Consider the following 13,906-nt stretch of genomic DNA (forward strand, 5'->3'; position numbering starts at 1 on the left):
CATCCATCCATCCATCCATCCATCCATCCATCCATCCATCCATCCATCCATCCATCCATCCATCCTCTTCCACCTATTCGTGGTCGGGTCAAGGTGGTAGCAGCTTCAGTAGGGACGCCCAGGCCTCGCCATATTGCCAGCTCCTCCGGGGGAATCCCAAGGAGTTCCCAGGCGATATTAGGGGAGATATTAAAATAGTAGGCACATATTGCCTAGCACACAATGCTACATTTGAACTTGTGAATGAAATAAGGGTGTACTTGGTGCTAGTCCCAAATAGAGGTCATGTCATATCTCCTATGACATTTTTTGTCACAGTTAGTGGTGTCTCACAGTGGTTTTAAGAGGTGGGGGGCCATGGGGTTGTTGGATCCACTTGATTTGTTCCCTGCGTTCTTTTATTCGACTTTATCAGATCATATGGAAGCAGCTTGCAAGTTGCAACATTATATCTTTGAAAACAGAGATAATAATTTATGCCACAAACTGCAGTACTGGTGAGTATAAATGTCCTTTTTTTAAAGAGGAGTGGACATTTCTCTAGGTTCATCAGTGGTAAAATGTATTAATATATCATATCATGAAAATAAAAAGCTACTCTATGCATGTTGTTGTCATGACACCAGTTTTAGCACATCCATGGTACTTTTTTAAATACGTAAAAGAAACTGCAATTCAGCTTTCCTTAAAAACAAACAAAAAATACATAACAAAATGTTATAACATTGTGTTTTATTTTCTTCTTGCTGGTTAGCATAGGAGCATAAAGGTGGGTTTAAAAGAGAAAAGGGGTGTGAGAAAAACAAGAGAGATGGTAGAACAGAGGACCTGAGGGTTTTTAGGAGGAAGGGAGGGAAAGATGAGCAGCAGCGTGAGCAAGGGGAGGGAAGGAGGGATATGACGTGAGCGAGCGGGAGTATGGAAACTGAACACTGTAGGCAGACTAACCCTAGATAATTCCTCTCTCTCTCTCATCCTCCCCTTTTCTCTCTCTTTCCCTCTCTCAGTGTGTCACCACTTCATATCCTTCATGGTGTTCTGACCAGACACCATCAGAGGGAAGAAAACAATCACTCCACCATTCATTTGCTCTCATAGTGACATGCAGCACAGAGGGCGGCTGCTGCTGCTGCTGCCGTGTACACAGAGAATTATTAAAACCACACGCCTATCTCGCAGTTCAGAGAAGATCCAGTCAGCACTGAAGGCAGGAATCTGAGTGAGGGGCTTCATTTCAAGACATCTGTCTTCCTCGCTGCTCTTGCGGTTATCTTCAGCCCTGCAGCAGGTGAGCAGCATCTAGATATGTCATCCTATTCATTCACATTCAACACCTACTGTGCCTTCAGTTAAACCTCCCTGCCATAGAATAGTGATGCTGTTTTTTTTGCTGCACCACTGGAGCAGTACCACTGCTGTGACATTTGCAGAGCTAGATTCTTGTTGTTGAGTCTGTTGCCAGAGTGTGTTGTGAGGATGCACTGCAGAAAGAGGGAGAAGATGATCGAGGTGCACAGCAGGAATACATTAAGAGAGCCAGTTTTACATAAGACTTTTAACTTAGCTTCTTTTCTGTTGCTCATCTCCTGAAGGAAGAGTTTTGTCGAAGGAAGTTTATGCGCAAAAGGTTTAATCCCACATATGCATCTCTGATATGGCTTCTACTGCTGGTTTCTTTCTGTTTTTGCTGTAACTCTCTGTCATCTCTGTGATTGAGCTGCATCAGAAAAATGATTCCCAGTTATTTGTTAAGGAAATTTATGCACATGCATACTTACACACTCACACATCAGTGAACACACACACCCACAGATGGGCCAAAAACAAATCAAAGGCCCAATAAAAAACAAACCCGTGTACTCTGTTTATTCTCGCAGCAACACAAACAAATTTCAGTCATGTGAAATTAGCCTTCACATGACTGAACATCCACTTGTTGATCCAGGCTTTCAGTTCATAGTAATTGGGTCAAATACTTCTGTTGCAATACTGATGCAGACCCAGATGCAGACAATCACACAAATGCACGGGTTAGGATGACCTAAACGGAACAATAAGGACACAATAGCTACACAAACAGAGAACAAGGTTATATCAGCCAAAAGAGCTGAACTGTGACGGCTGATGATGCAGTTCACCTTAAAGCAGGGCAGCTATAATCCTATGGGTGCTGATGAGGTTCATTTTAGGATGTTTTTCAAATTCTGAAAAGAAAAACCTAAACAAAATTTATATCCATTTATTAATTTATAATCTGAGCACTTTTGAAACAACAAAAAAAAGTGTTTCTGCATAGATAGCTGATAACCTAAAATTATTCTTTTTTAGTTAATATACTTAAGTATAACTGAGATAAAATCAGTTAAGCGGAAAAAAAAAAAAAACTGTCAAAAAAGGTGTTTAGGGCAGAGCTTCATCGAGGTGTCATCATGGCAGCCAGTAGGGCTGATTGAGAATCATTGTGAAAAGAAACACCAGAGGAGCCTTAAAGGATGGAAACAACTATGAGAGCATTTTCTTTTTCTAAACAAAAATAATTTTACTGATTGTTGAGATTTTGTGATTCTTTAAGCTAAACCAAACAGGTGCACTTATATTTTTTTTTAAATATGTCCTTTTTTAAACTGGAATCTTTTTTTTAGAAACACAACCCACACACTCAGAAATATTAATACACAAATATAAAACCCTTATGCACTTTATTTAGATAATATCATTTCTGGACACCCTTTAAATATCAAGTTTGATGTATGATGATTTTATTTTCCAACTCGAAAAGTAGCTGCTTTAAAAACAAAACAAACTAAAGTATTTGTTAAAAAGCAACATTGTTGTAATTCATCCTTTCCCTTTAGAGAAGTAAAGAAATGACAGCTTGTAATCAGATAGGGAAATAGAGTCAAGTTCTATAACAATGCATCAGTCCATTTTCAGTTAGCCAAGGCATTCTTCTCTGTGACTGCAACACCAAGGTGTTCACAGGCGAGAAGTTAACCCTTTAAAGTTTTTTTTTTTAGATTTTGTTATTTTTGTTCATTTTGTTCATTTTATTTTGTTGATATTTGATTAACAAACACAATTAATTGTAAAGTGAAAGAATAATGATAAATGCATTGATGTTGTGTAGGAAAACAAAAACTGTGTCCTTTTGTATTTGTCCGTCCTACTTTAATGCCACAAATTAAATCCAAACATCTAGCTGCTTTGAGAATTTCAAACAAGCTATAGAGAACGATAGCTTATCCCTGAAGGATCCCAATCGATTGTAATCTGTTCTATGGTGGTAATGATGGCTTAAAAGTTTAAATTATCTTTAATTAAAAAAAATATATATATAAATGCTTTCTGCCCCTCATTTCGTAAAGTGAAGCTAATGTACAGTAGTGAATTGTTACACATTTAAACATTTGAACCTTTACTTGTGACGCACAGAGGATGAGAAAACTTCAAATATTGTGTCATAAAATTTTTATTCAACAGAAACAATAATGGGAGAGGTTGTTGACTTAAACCCCTTCCCAAGATGAGTGAGCCACATAAGGTTGGTTGTTTTCAGAGTGTTTTATCAAAGCATATTTAAAGAAAGTTATGTGGAAGGAAGAACGTTTATAGGAAAAGATGTTCCAGGAACAGGATAAAAGCAGCTTTGAGAGGACTGATCAAACAGAATCAATATAAGTTTTTATCTAAGTGTTGGTGAAATGAAATAACGCTGCAGTCAGAACATCATGAGCTGAGACACACAGATTAATCCTACACATGGGCTACTACTACTATCTGTTATAAAAAGAGGCAACCTCAGAATTGTCTTAACCGGCATTGTTGTTGCTCTGTAGACAAAAATCCTTCTTGGAAATGAAATGAAAGTAAGGTTTACATTTAACAGGAGTGTCCCAATACAGCTTTTTCATTTCTGATACGATAACAATATTCCATACCATTGTTATCATGCTGCACTCATGCACACTTAAAGAGGCTCTGCATGGTCCCTAGTGCATACAAAGAAACATACCTTTTAAAAGGCTAACTTATCTGTTTGTTTCTAAGACACTAAGCTAAAAATAATCAAAATTGCAATAAAAAAAGCCCTGAAATATTCCCCTCTTTCTGAAATGAATCAAAAAATATAGGAAAAAAATTGTCCAGAATAAAATTAAAATGTTCCCTTTGATAGGATATTAAAGGTATTGTCATAAATCACAAGTGCAGCATTACAAACACCACACTCTGAGGCCACTTGTAGGGAAGGGGCTCAAAGGAAGTTACTGGCTGCTTCACCTTTACCCATCAGATACATCAAAATGTTACCTGTTATAGTATTTAATCTACTGTACCTACCTAATAGTACCGTAATACTGTATTACTGTGAATGTTAAAATGGTTTAATTAAACTGCCTGTGGTTTAAAGGACGCATATTTGTCCATCCTTAGAGCAAAGTCGAGCAAAATGGAAATACATTTTTCTTCATTTATTTCTATTGTTCAGTCTAATACATCTAAAATTAATCAACAACGAATGTGCACAAAAATTAGATTTTTTTTTAAAATTATCACCAAACAGGCATATTCAAAATGTGTCTCTTCTTGGATTTGTTCAGAGAATTAATTTGGGGGGATAGAAATTATGGCAGAAATTAATGAAGTAGAAAGAAAAGCATTGCATGAAAATGCAGAAAGTATCAGCTTCTGAACTAACAGCCTTCTTCTGTTGCTACCTCCAACAAAGACAATGATATTTTCTGTGTGCTGAATAAAGCTGAGAGTGCATCTGACCCGCTCTGCCATTTTCTCTGACCTTTTCTTCAAAGGAGGCAAAGCAGAAGGATAAGAAGGTGACTGCTGCTGGTAATGGAGCTGGTTGTCTGATGTTTTCCAGCGTGTGACGTTCAGGGAATGCTTGGAGAACACGGACATAAGGACTGAGCACAATGAGCATCCAGGACAAATGGGTCACACTGACCCCAGCAGAATTTGCCTTGCTACAGGAATATACTCAGTGTGAGTAAATATTTTTTTTTCTCTCTTTGTAGTTAGGAAATGCTACTGACATTGATGCAAGCCCAGCTGATTGTGATAACCAAAATGCACAGCTAAAATTGGCTAATATGAATATGTAAATGTAGACCTAAGTTGAATTAAAAGATAACATTTGATGTTATGAATTCAAAACCAATCAAAGTTTGGCAATTTCTGCACATCAGCAAATGCTTAGACAGGAATTATATCAGATTATATCACTTAAACAACTTCATGTGGATAAATACTTGGTCTGCTCTTTAAAGTGCTGTGAAAATTATTTAGGCCATTGCAGAAACAGTCGTTGTAAATGTTGAAGTAGATACAAAAAGCTTTTGTTTAACTTATTTCATTTATTAAGGTTAAAATCTAGTTAAACAAACCCGGATTGATATAAATAAGCAATCAAGGCTGTTGGTAAATTGTGAAATAACTGCAAACAAGAATGTTTTGTCTATTTATACAAGCACACTGATCTGATCACTGACTGTAGAAGAGAGAAATCCCTGAAATAGGGTCTGTCTGACAACAGGAAGTTGTTGGGAAATCTTAACAATCACATCTGAACCCATCGAGGGAATTTAACAAAAATATTAAACAAAAAACACTGACGTCCATCTGAAGGATCAGTGAAGCCATACATAGGTGGACAATGGCATGCCACCTCTCTAAAGAAAATATAAACATAAAGCATCCATTTGGCTTTCATAACCTTACTTGTGATTCACAGCATTGACTGCAGTTCGTATGGGGCTGCAGATAAAATTATCATTCAAATCAGCAATGGTATGAAAAAAAAAAAAAAATAAATAAATAATGCTCTTTTAAACCCAATAAAACATTTGGTAGCAATTACTTTATGTATATAAATGTACAAAAATTTGTAAAAATTTATCCTGGTCTTATACCCTGCCTTGCTGGTCTTTCTGTATAGTTAGCAAAACACATGCAGCCCATAGACTGTTATAAAAAAAAGGCTGGTGTTTGCAGGATTGGCCAATTAAACAACACATAGACATGAGGCATTATTTGTGAAAACAGAAACCATAACCATAGTCTACAAGCGGTGACAACATTAAATAGTGTTAAGAATAGAATCCCAAAATAACTACAAGAGTAGATCCTGAACAAATCCAGGAGGTGACTAAAGAACCAACTGCTAAATCTCAGGTGCTGCAGAGATCATCTGCACCCATCAGGATTAAGGCTGGAGAACTCTTTAAAAATCTAAAATGTTCTCTGTGAAACATAAATTCTACCTTCTTAGAGGTAAATATCTAATTTAGTTCCTCAGCCATAAAAGTAAGTATAGTAATCCTTTGAATTATGCAAAAGTAGTAAAAAGCAAAATAGGTAAAACAAAAACATGTAAAATTTTGTGCTATAACTAATAATGGCTGCCAAAGGCAAATATTAAGAAAGTCATAACTGTTCTCCAAATTAACCGAGTCAGGATACCACCTGTTTAACGGGAATTGATATTCAAAAAGTTTTCAGTTCCTGAGTTATTGTTTAATAAATCCAACTCAGCAGAGGTGACCTCCTTGGTGAGCTGTGGCATTTAAAACAACAACAGTAATAACTTCACAGATATATAGAATAAATACAAACAATCTTTAAAATACTAAAATTCGATTAAAAATAATTAACCTTTAAGCTAAGAAATGCTAGCTAAGAAAACTTTTAGCAAGGCTTTTACCATTCAACTAAACTACAAGGTAAAATGGAAAGAATGAAGCAAGTACAGAAAAAAGAAAAAAGGAAAGGAGAATAAGTATACAACTAAATACAATAATCAATTTAATGATGCAATTATATCACAGGATAATTAGTTTGTTTTGAGGAATTAGAAATTTGGCCAAATTTACTCTGAAAGGTAAAGGAGGACAACAGTTAGTGGGTTTTCAAACATACAGTCTATATATGTAAATAAAAAAACAACAACTTAAAATTGAACTATGCTGAATAAGAAAAATGATACATTTTGGACAATTCATTTCTTTCATCATACTGACTGATTGAATGTAGTGATGGACTACCAAGATGGTGGTGTGCTGCTACATATGCACCTTCATTGGACTTCATGTGGGTCCTTTAAAAAGAGCAAAAATGACAAAGACTGAGAGTGACGAACTGTGAGTTTAGACTGTCTAGCCTTTACTAGCTCTCCTCTCCCTTACATCAACATAATGTCTGTCGCCTAGCAACTAATGCCAGCATGATTGATAGCTCTATGAGGAGAATGGAGGTTTCTTTATACTTTATTGTGATTTAACATGATGTTTCTTCCATACTCTTTGTTCAGATGAATCATAAAGAGATGAAAAAAGATGATGTTCTTTATAAACTTTGGGGTGTTATTTTAAAATTAGCATTTGTATAAAAAACATTTGGCCAGAACGATTAGGTAGATGACCATCGAGTCTAATTATAAATCCACACTTTTGAGGACATGTTGAATGTTGTTGTCTGGATTCTGACTATTTGCTCCAGTCTGTGTTTGTTTGTTTTTGGGACACTTACTGTAACACGGAATAAATCTCAGCATTGTTAAAACCACGTACTGAGATAAAGATCGTTTTATGTTGAAATACTTAATCATCTCTTGCCAGACAAAACCTTTGACTGTGAATTGTTCTGATGAAAAGCCGAGCTTGTTGAGTTCAGGATAGAGACTGACATTTTTTCGGGAATCCCACGGGTCACGGGATTCCCGTAGTATTCCCGTGGGATGGGAGTCAATATTAGTAATGATCACGGGATTGGGACGGTACAGGATTAAACATTAACGGGAGCAGACGGCAGCGGGAGCAAACCAATAGTAACTTCCGCTCTGAGTTTTTCACCCGCGCTCAAAAACAACAAGAATGGGAGTGGTGCAGGAGCGGGAGTCATTCTGAATGGGAGCGGGATGGGAGTGGGAGTAATTTCACCAGGAGTGGGACGGGACAGGATTTAGATTTCTACTCTGGCCCGGGATCGGGACGGGACACCATTTTTTTCTGTGGGAATGGGACGGGACAGGAGTGAAAATCCACTCCCGTGTCAGTCTCTAGTTCAGGAGGTTTTTTGAACAGATAAGATGTAGTAGCTGCTGGTACTGGTGTTCCACTCCTCAATATTGGAGCAGAACAAAAACAGTGTCATAATTACGGACAATTTATATTTAAGAATCTTTTCAACCAAATTTATAAGCCATTTTTGTTCAGCTAGATGCAGCCTTTTGCTTAGCCAGCCAAAAAAATACATAAATAATGCACTTGTCCTTTCCAGTGCCAAATGTGGAGAACTGGGGGCTCTTGCTTTTATACCTGTATGACATAACAGGGATTACAGTCGTGACCCTTCCATCCTGGGAACTATCCTGTAAATGGGTTAGTACTCTGAATTCTGAGTTTTATGCATGATCTCCGCTGGAGGTACATTTGCCGGTGCATCCAAACTGCTGATTTGCCTTAATATCCCCTGGAGCAGCAGGGTTGCACTTTGTGTTTTATTTTATTTTTTTAATTAGTTAGATAAGTTGAGATTAAGGAATAGCAAAGACGACTGTAAAGGAGGGCACATTGTTTGCATTGCACATTTCAGATAAGGAACACTTTAAAGTGCTTTTGATGATGTAGGAAAAAAAACATTAAAGGTATATTGCAGTGGGATAATAAAGAAAAGGTAAGAAAATTTAGATAAAAGGTTTCCTCAGAGTCTCATATGAAGCATCTAAACTAAATCGTGCTTCTCCATGTTTTATTTAGATTCTGAGGATGCAGAGTGAGGTTAAAGCAGCAGGCCTGATGTGTCTGAAATGTTAGTTAAACCACAACAGATCTTGAATTCCCTGTGGACAACGCTGCTCAGCCCATAGTCATTTAGAAACTAACAGAAACTAGCAGTAATATTTTAAAGGCTGTTGTCTACGATGCAGGAATAGGGATGATGGGGATGATGTGCTCTTTTTTTTTAAATTTTAGTGAGGATTCTGACAACAGCTTTCTGGATCTGATTAACTTTTAAGGCAGACTTATGAACAGACTTTTAATGCAATCAGTTTGGCTAAAACTAAAAGCATGGATGAGTTTTTCAAGAACCTGCTGGATATTAGTAGAAATGTTCACTTTTCACACAGTATTGTGTTTGTTATATTGCAAAAAAACAGCACAATAAACAAAACATTTATGTAATCACAGTAAACCTCTCACTAAAATTTAACATAATAAAAATTAGGAAAAAAAGACTGCTTTTAGTTTTTTTTTTTTTAGAAAAGTGAGGTTTTTAATGGCTCCTTTTATTCTAACATTTTTTTAATTAGTGGAAAGTCTGCTTCACTGCATTTGGTGTTCCTGCACATAGATAATACAATAAAACATTTAAAGAGGTCACTGCACTACAAACATAAACACAACTTCTCAGATAACATCAAAGCACTGAGGTAACTACAACAAGAAATATCTGTGAGCTGTAAAACCAGTCCTATCACCACGGTTACACCAAAACACAATGTATAGGAAGACTTTTTTTCTCGCAGTTTGCACTAAAAGGAAGCGGCTTAAGTTTTTATACCTTTTGACATCTTAAAATTATGAATTTATGGCACATAATTTTGTTTCTTGTTTTAATATGACTGAACTCTCAATGTTTAAGCCGTGCTTTCAGACATCGAGATATTTTATTAATTGAATGATATTTATGTCAAATCTAAAAAGATTTAGACAAATCGTCAAAGCACTGAGTTTTTATGTGGGTATATAGTAAAATGTATATATATTTTTTGGGCCAACTTACTTATGTGATGCTGAAAAGTCCTCCAGACTTCAACACCATAGGACAGTCCAGGACCTTCTTTAAAATACATCCCTTCTACCTGTATATTAGATTTGAAAATGCCCCAGAGGACCACAGAACGTCCTTGGCATTGATGGCTTGGGTTTGTCTCGGCTGTGACTGACAACGGCACAATGACAGCGGCCCAAACATGGCAAGCAGAGCAACCCAGTGATCATTTTGTGATGGAGCAGTTATATGAGGTGGATGTTTTCTACCTGGAGGTCTTCATTAGACATAGAGGAAATGCCAGGAAGAGAGGAAGTTTCAAAATGAATGACAAATCATTGTTTTAGACTTTAAAGCATAGGCACGGATAGAGCTGCTGTCATCAATTCTTCTAAATAATATAGCATCACATCCCTGGCAGAGCAATAGAAGTCAAATGCGGCAACATCTTTCTAACCCAAGGAGGGCACCAAACATACAAAAGTGTACATTTTTTAAATGGTTCTGGATTTATAGACAGTATAAGACATCTATTTTTTTTTTACAGTTTATAACCAAAAACTGAATTTGGGGTATGCAATCCTTTAGGACCAGAGTGATAATGTTTCGAAAAGCTGTTTAAAATGATGTTGTAAAACCAGCTTGGCATTTCTATTGATCTATTTAATATAATAATTTTCTAAATATAACTTTAGATGTAATTCTAGATGAACTAAGGCTATATACTTACCTTTGGGTTTAGTACCAACACCTGAATTTGCGCTGAAATTGACTTTTTATCTCAGAACTATTCTGTCTAGGTTAAATACCAGCATTAATATTTAACCTATCATGCAGTTCAATCTGTATACAGATTGAAACTAAACTGGTTTAGGAACCAAAACAAGAAAAAATATTTCAGTGCTACTATTTGTTTTAAAATTAAAAATAAACATACAATCAATCTTAGAAAGGAACATTCTTTTTTACTTAAATATTTTTCCTGTTAAATGTCAGATATTGTTTTTGAATTGTTGCAAACAAATAAAACACTTCTAACCAATTCAAAACCAGCCTTTTAATTTTTTTGTTATTTTAGGCAAGTTTTCAGGCATTCAGTTTCATTTTGAAAGTCATATCTACTGTAGGAGTATGTATGTATTAAAAATAGATTTTTTTCATTACATAATATTTAGACTTTATAGTGGAAGGAAAACAAGCTAAAACAGCAATAGCAAAGGGGCACTAACCTCTGCTATTGTTTGTAAAAACGGTGTATGTGAGCCAAAGATGCACAGCTGACAGATTTGAGATAATCATGTTTCCAAAAGCCCCTTGCTGCTTTCGCTACACTCTGCATCCCGTGGTTATAAAATCCCCTGTTTGGTAACAATAGGCATTTCATCCTTCATCTCCTCTCCTCTGTATCTCCCCCTCGCCCATCATTAAAGTGAGCTGTACACACTTTCATAACATTTTAATAGCTGGCTGCCTCGCAAGGTCTGACAACAATTAGAGTTACTCTTTCAGCAACATAATTGCTTTTCTGAACATTCGCAATATGCTGCTACTCAATAGAGACATATTTCTGTTGCTGTTATAGCAGAAAAAAAAAAGTCTGTTTCCGAGTTTAAATCATTACCTTGTCTTAATTGTAGATTATTACGTAGCTGTGCCTGGACAATGTGCCAGACAGCTAATCAGTGGAGCTATTATCACTCTGTTCCTAATGGCTTTGCACTGATGGCGCATTTATAAAGATGGTCAGTAATGATGTGACTCTCTCACTTGAGTTTAGGGCTTTTATTTCAATGCCCTATTTATAAGAAAGATTTAGAGAAAATAAAAGATGCAAAGCAATTAGTGTAGAAGGTAACAAAAAGGGTCAACAGAGCTGAAATGCAGTTTCTCACTAAATAGAACATATCGGCTACTTTTGATTATAATGGAAAAAAAATCTTTAAGCTGCATTTCTTCTACATGCACGCAAGAGATTCATAAAAAAAAATCTCATTGATCCGTTTCATCCCTCACTCAGCAATCCCTACATCTGCCCTCTTTGTCTCCCAGTGATCTGGGTTGCCATTGGAAATCTCGGGCTTGAATCGCCTCTTTTTCTGTCCCGGGCCCTGTAGGGGGAATCTGGGACTGCCCACACCCGCTATTAAACATACTTTCCTTCTGAAGAAGCTTTGTGAATCCTTTATATACAAGCATGCTTATGCATTTAGTTTCAGATGTTCACAGATAAAAACTACAGTAATATGAAATACTAAGCTGCAACCACATATATATATATATATATATATATATATATACCACCCTGATTAACATTGTGCAATCACCATGGGTTCTGACTCCGACACACAGGGACATCTAAAGGATACCCTCTGCTTCTGATGCTTTTTTTAATTTAAAGTTTACTTTGGTTGTCTGTTATCTTCTTTTTGCTGTTATGCTCTCACTTTTTTGTCCCTCGTGTCTCATATAGCTGTGAAAGAAGACTTCTAGGACTTACTGTATGTCGTCTTTGTCTTCTTTTTTTTCTGTGATACTTTATTTTCTCTCTTTTCATGCACCCTTTCCTGTCTCCCTCTTTCTTTCTCCCCTTGGTTCCACCTCCCTTTCCATGTGCATTGTATACTGTTTCACTTCCCAAATAAGGTTCAAGTTTAACATAAATGGATAAAGTTAAACCTTATGGCAACAGTCACACTGATCTGCTTGTGGAAGCAAAGCTGTAAGGCTATTAACTAGTTCAGGGACATCAAATCCTATCTATATTTGCTAAACAGGACTAAAACAAAAAAAGCCTTTCTGTTTACTGCGATAATTTTCCTCTTCAAGCTAATGAAAACATGACCTTTGAGGTCAGAATATTACATTAGACGTATACAAAAAACCTTACAGGCAGAATTTTCAATGTAAAGGTACTTTTCATCTGAATAGACTAGAATTATTTTCTTATTCATTAAATCGAATTGTAGGTTTTTCCAACTGCATTTGTCGTTACTGCAGACCGGATCATTGCAGAACATGTTTAGGACATATTGTGTTTAATGTAAAACGGCCACAGATCTGGAATACAGTACCTTACCTGCTGAACTGAAGTCTCTAACAGAACTGAGCAATTTTAATGATAAAGTGAAAAAATGGTTCAAATCAAATTAAGGCTGTTTATGCTTGTTTTCAATTTGCATGGTTTTTATTGTGTTTAGTCTTTCAGGAACATTGTTTGCAAATTAGCTTTTGGCTACATGGTCTATGAGCACGGCATTCATTATCGTAACAATATTTCTTTTTCTGTCTCTATTAAATAAACAGTTAATAGATAAATAATTTCATATGATCAACCAACCACAGGTTGCATTTTCAGGTTGTTTTTTTGCAGGCTTTAGCCTCTAAATGCCATAGGCAAATAGCCATAGTCTATAGAGCCCAAAACATCTGCAACAATGGTTGGAATAAATGGTGTAAAATTTCCATATGAAGCCAAAAAGAAGTAAACTGCAGGGTAAAATGTAAAATTCACCTACTTAATCTTCTCCATACAAAGCTGTGAATAGAGCTTAAAGCAGGGTGCAGACACAGATGTACTGTAAGCCCAGATATAAATGAACCAGAAAATGGTGACACGCTGTAAACATTTCTCCCTCAGACTCCACCAAGAAGCTAAAGGATGTGTTGCAGGAGTTCCATGGAGACGGTGTGTTGGCTAAATACAACCCAGAGGAGGTGTGTGTCGAGTTTACACTACATTACATAACTGACAGTTTATGGTTTGGTCTCTTGTCTGTGGGCTAAAAAAAAATCCTAACATGGATAAGTTATTTAGTGAGTGTTTTTAAACACAGTGGTGACACCAATTAACCCTAAGATGGTATAATGTTGAGACTATCAGTGTTTCAACTTTAGAAATTCAAGGTTAACTTCATGGTCTGCAGGAAAAAACAATGAACATTTACTCCTGCATGTTTGGTGAATGCTTGTTTTAAATAAATAGAATCTAGAAATGATTCTTAAGCTTTACTCAAGGTTCAGAAGCACACATGCTGACTTTTCTTTCCTCCATGCTTCCGGATCCAGAGGCAGGAAATCCTCCATCAGGTGATTGTATAATTTGTACAAATTAGTGTTTTGATAT

At 36.3% G+C, this 13,906-nt stretch overlaps 1 protein-coding gene across 1 annotated transcript in view; it reads left to right on the plus strand.

Annotated features, from left to right (window-relative positions):
- Positions 1 to 992: 992 nt before the first annotated feature.
- Positions 993 to 13,906, plus strand: part of LOC107100907 (diacylglycerol kinase beta-like) — a gene marked incomplete at its 3' end in the record, with an annotated part of 32,750 nt that continues 19,836 nt past the window's right edge. The window contains exons 1-4 of the mRNA XM_015399581.1: positions 993 to 1,288; positions 4,809 to 4,998; positions 13,421 to 13,497; positions 13,849 to 13,869. Coding sequence (XP_015255067.1) covers positions 4,929 to 4,998; positions 13,421 to 13,497; positions 13,849 to 13,869 — 168 coding nt within the window. The remainder of the gene's footprint in view (positions 1,289 to 4,808; positions 4,999 to 13,420; positions 13,498 to 13,848; positions 13,870 to 13,906) is intronic.

Source organism: Cyprinodon variegatus, unplaced genomic scaffold (genome assembly GCF_000732505.1).
Source record: "Cyprinodon variegatus isolate N-32 unplaced genomic scaffold, C_variegatus-1.0 Scaffold1026, whole genome shotgun sequence".
Lineage (NCBI taxonomy): Eukaryota > Metazoa > Chordata > Actinopteri > Cyprinodontiformes > Cyprinodontidae > Cyprinodon > Cyprinodon variegatus.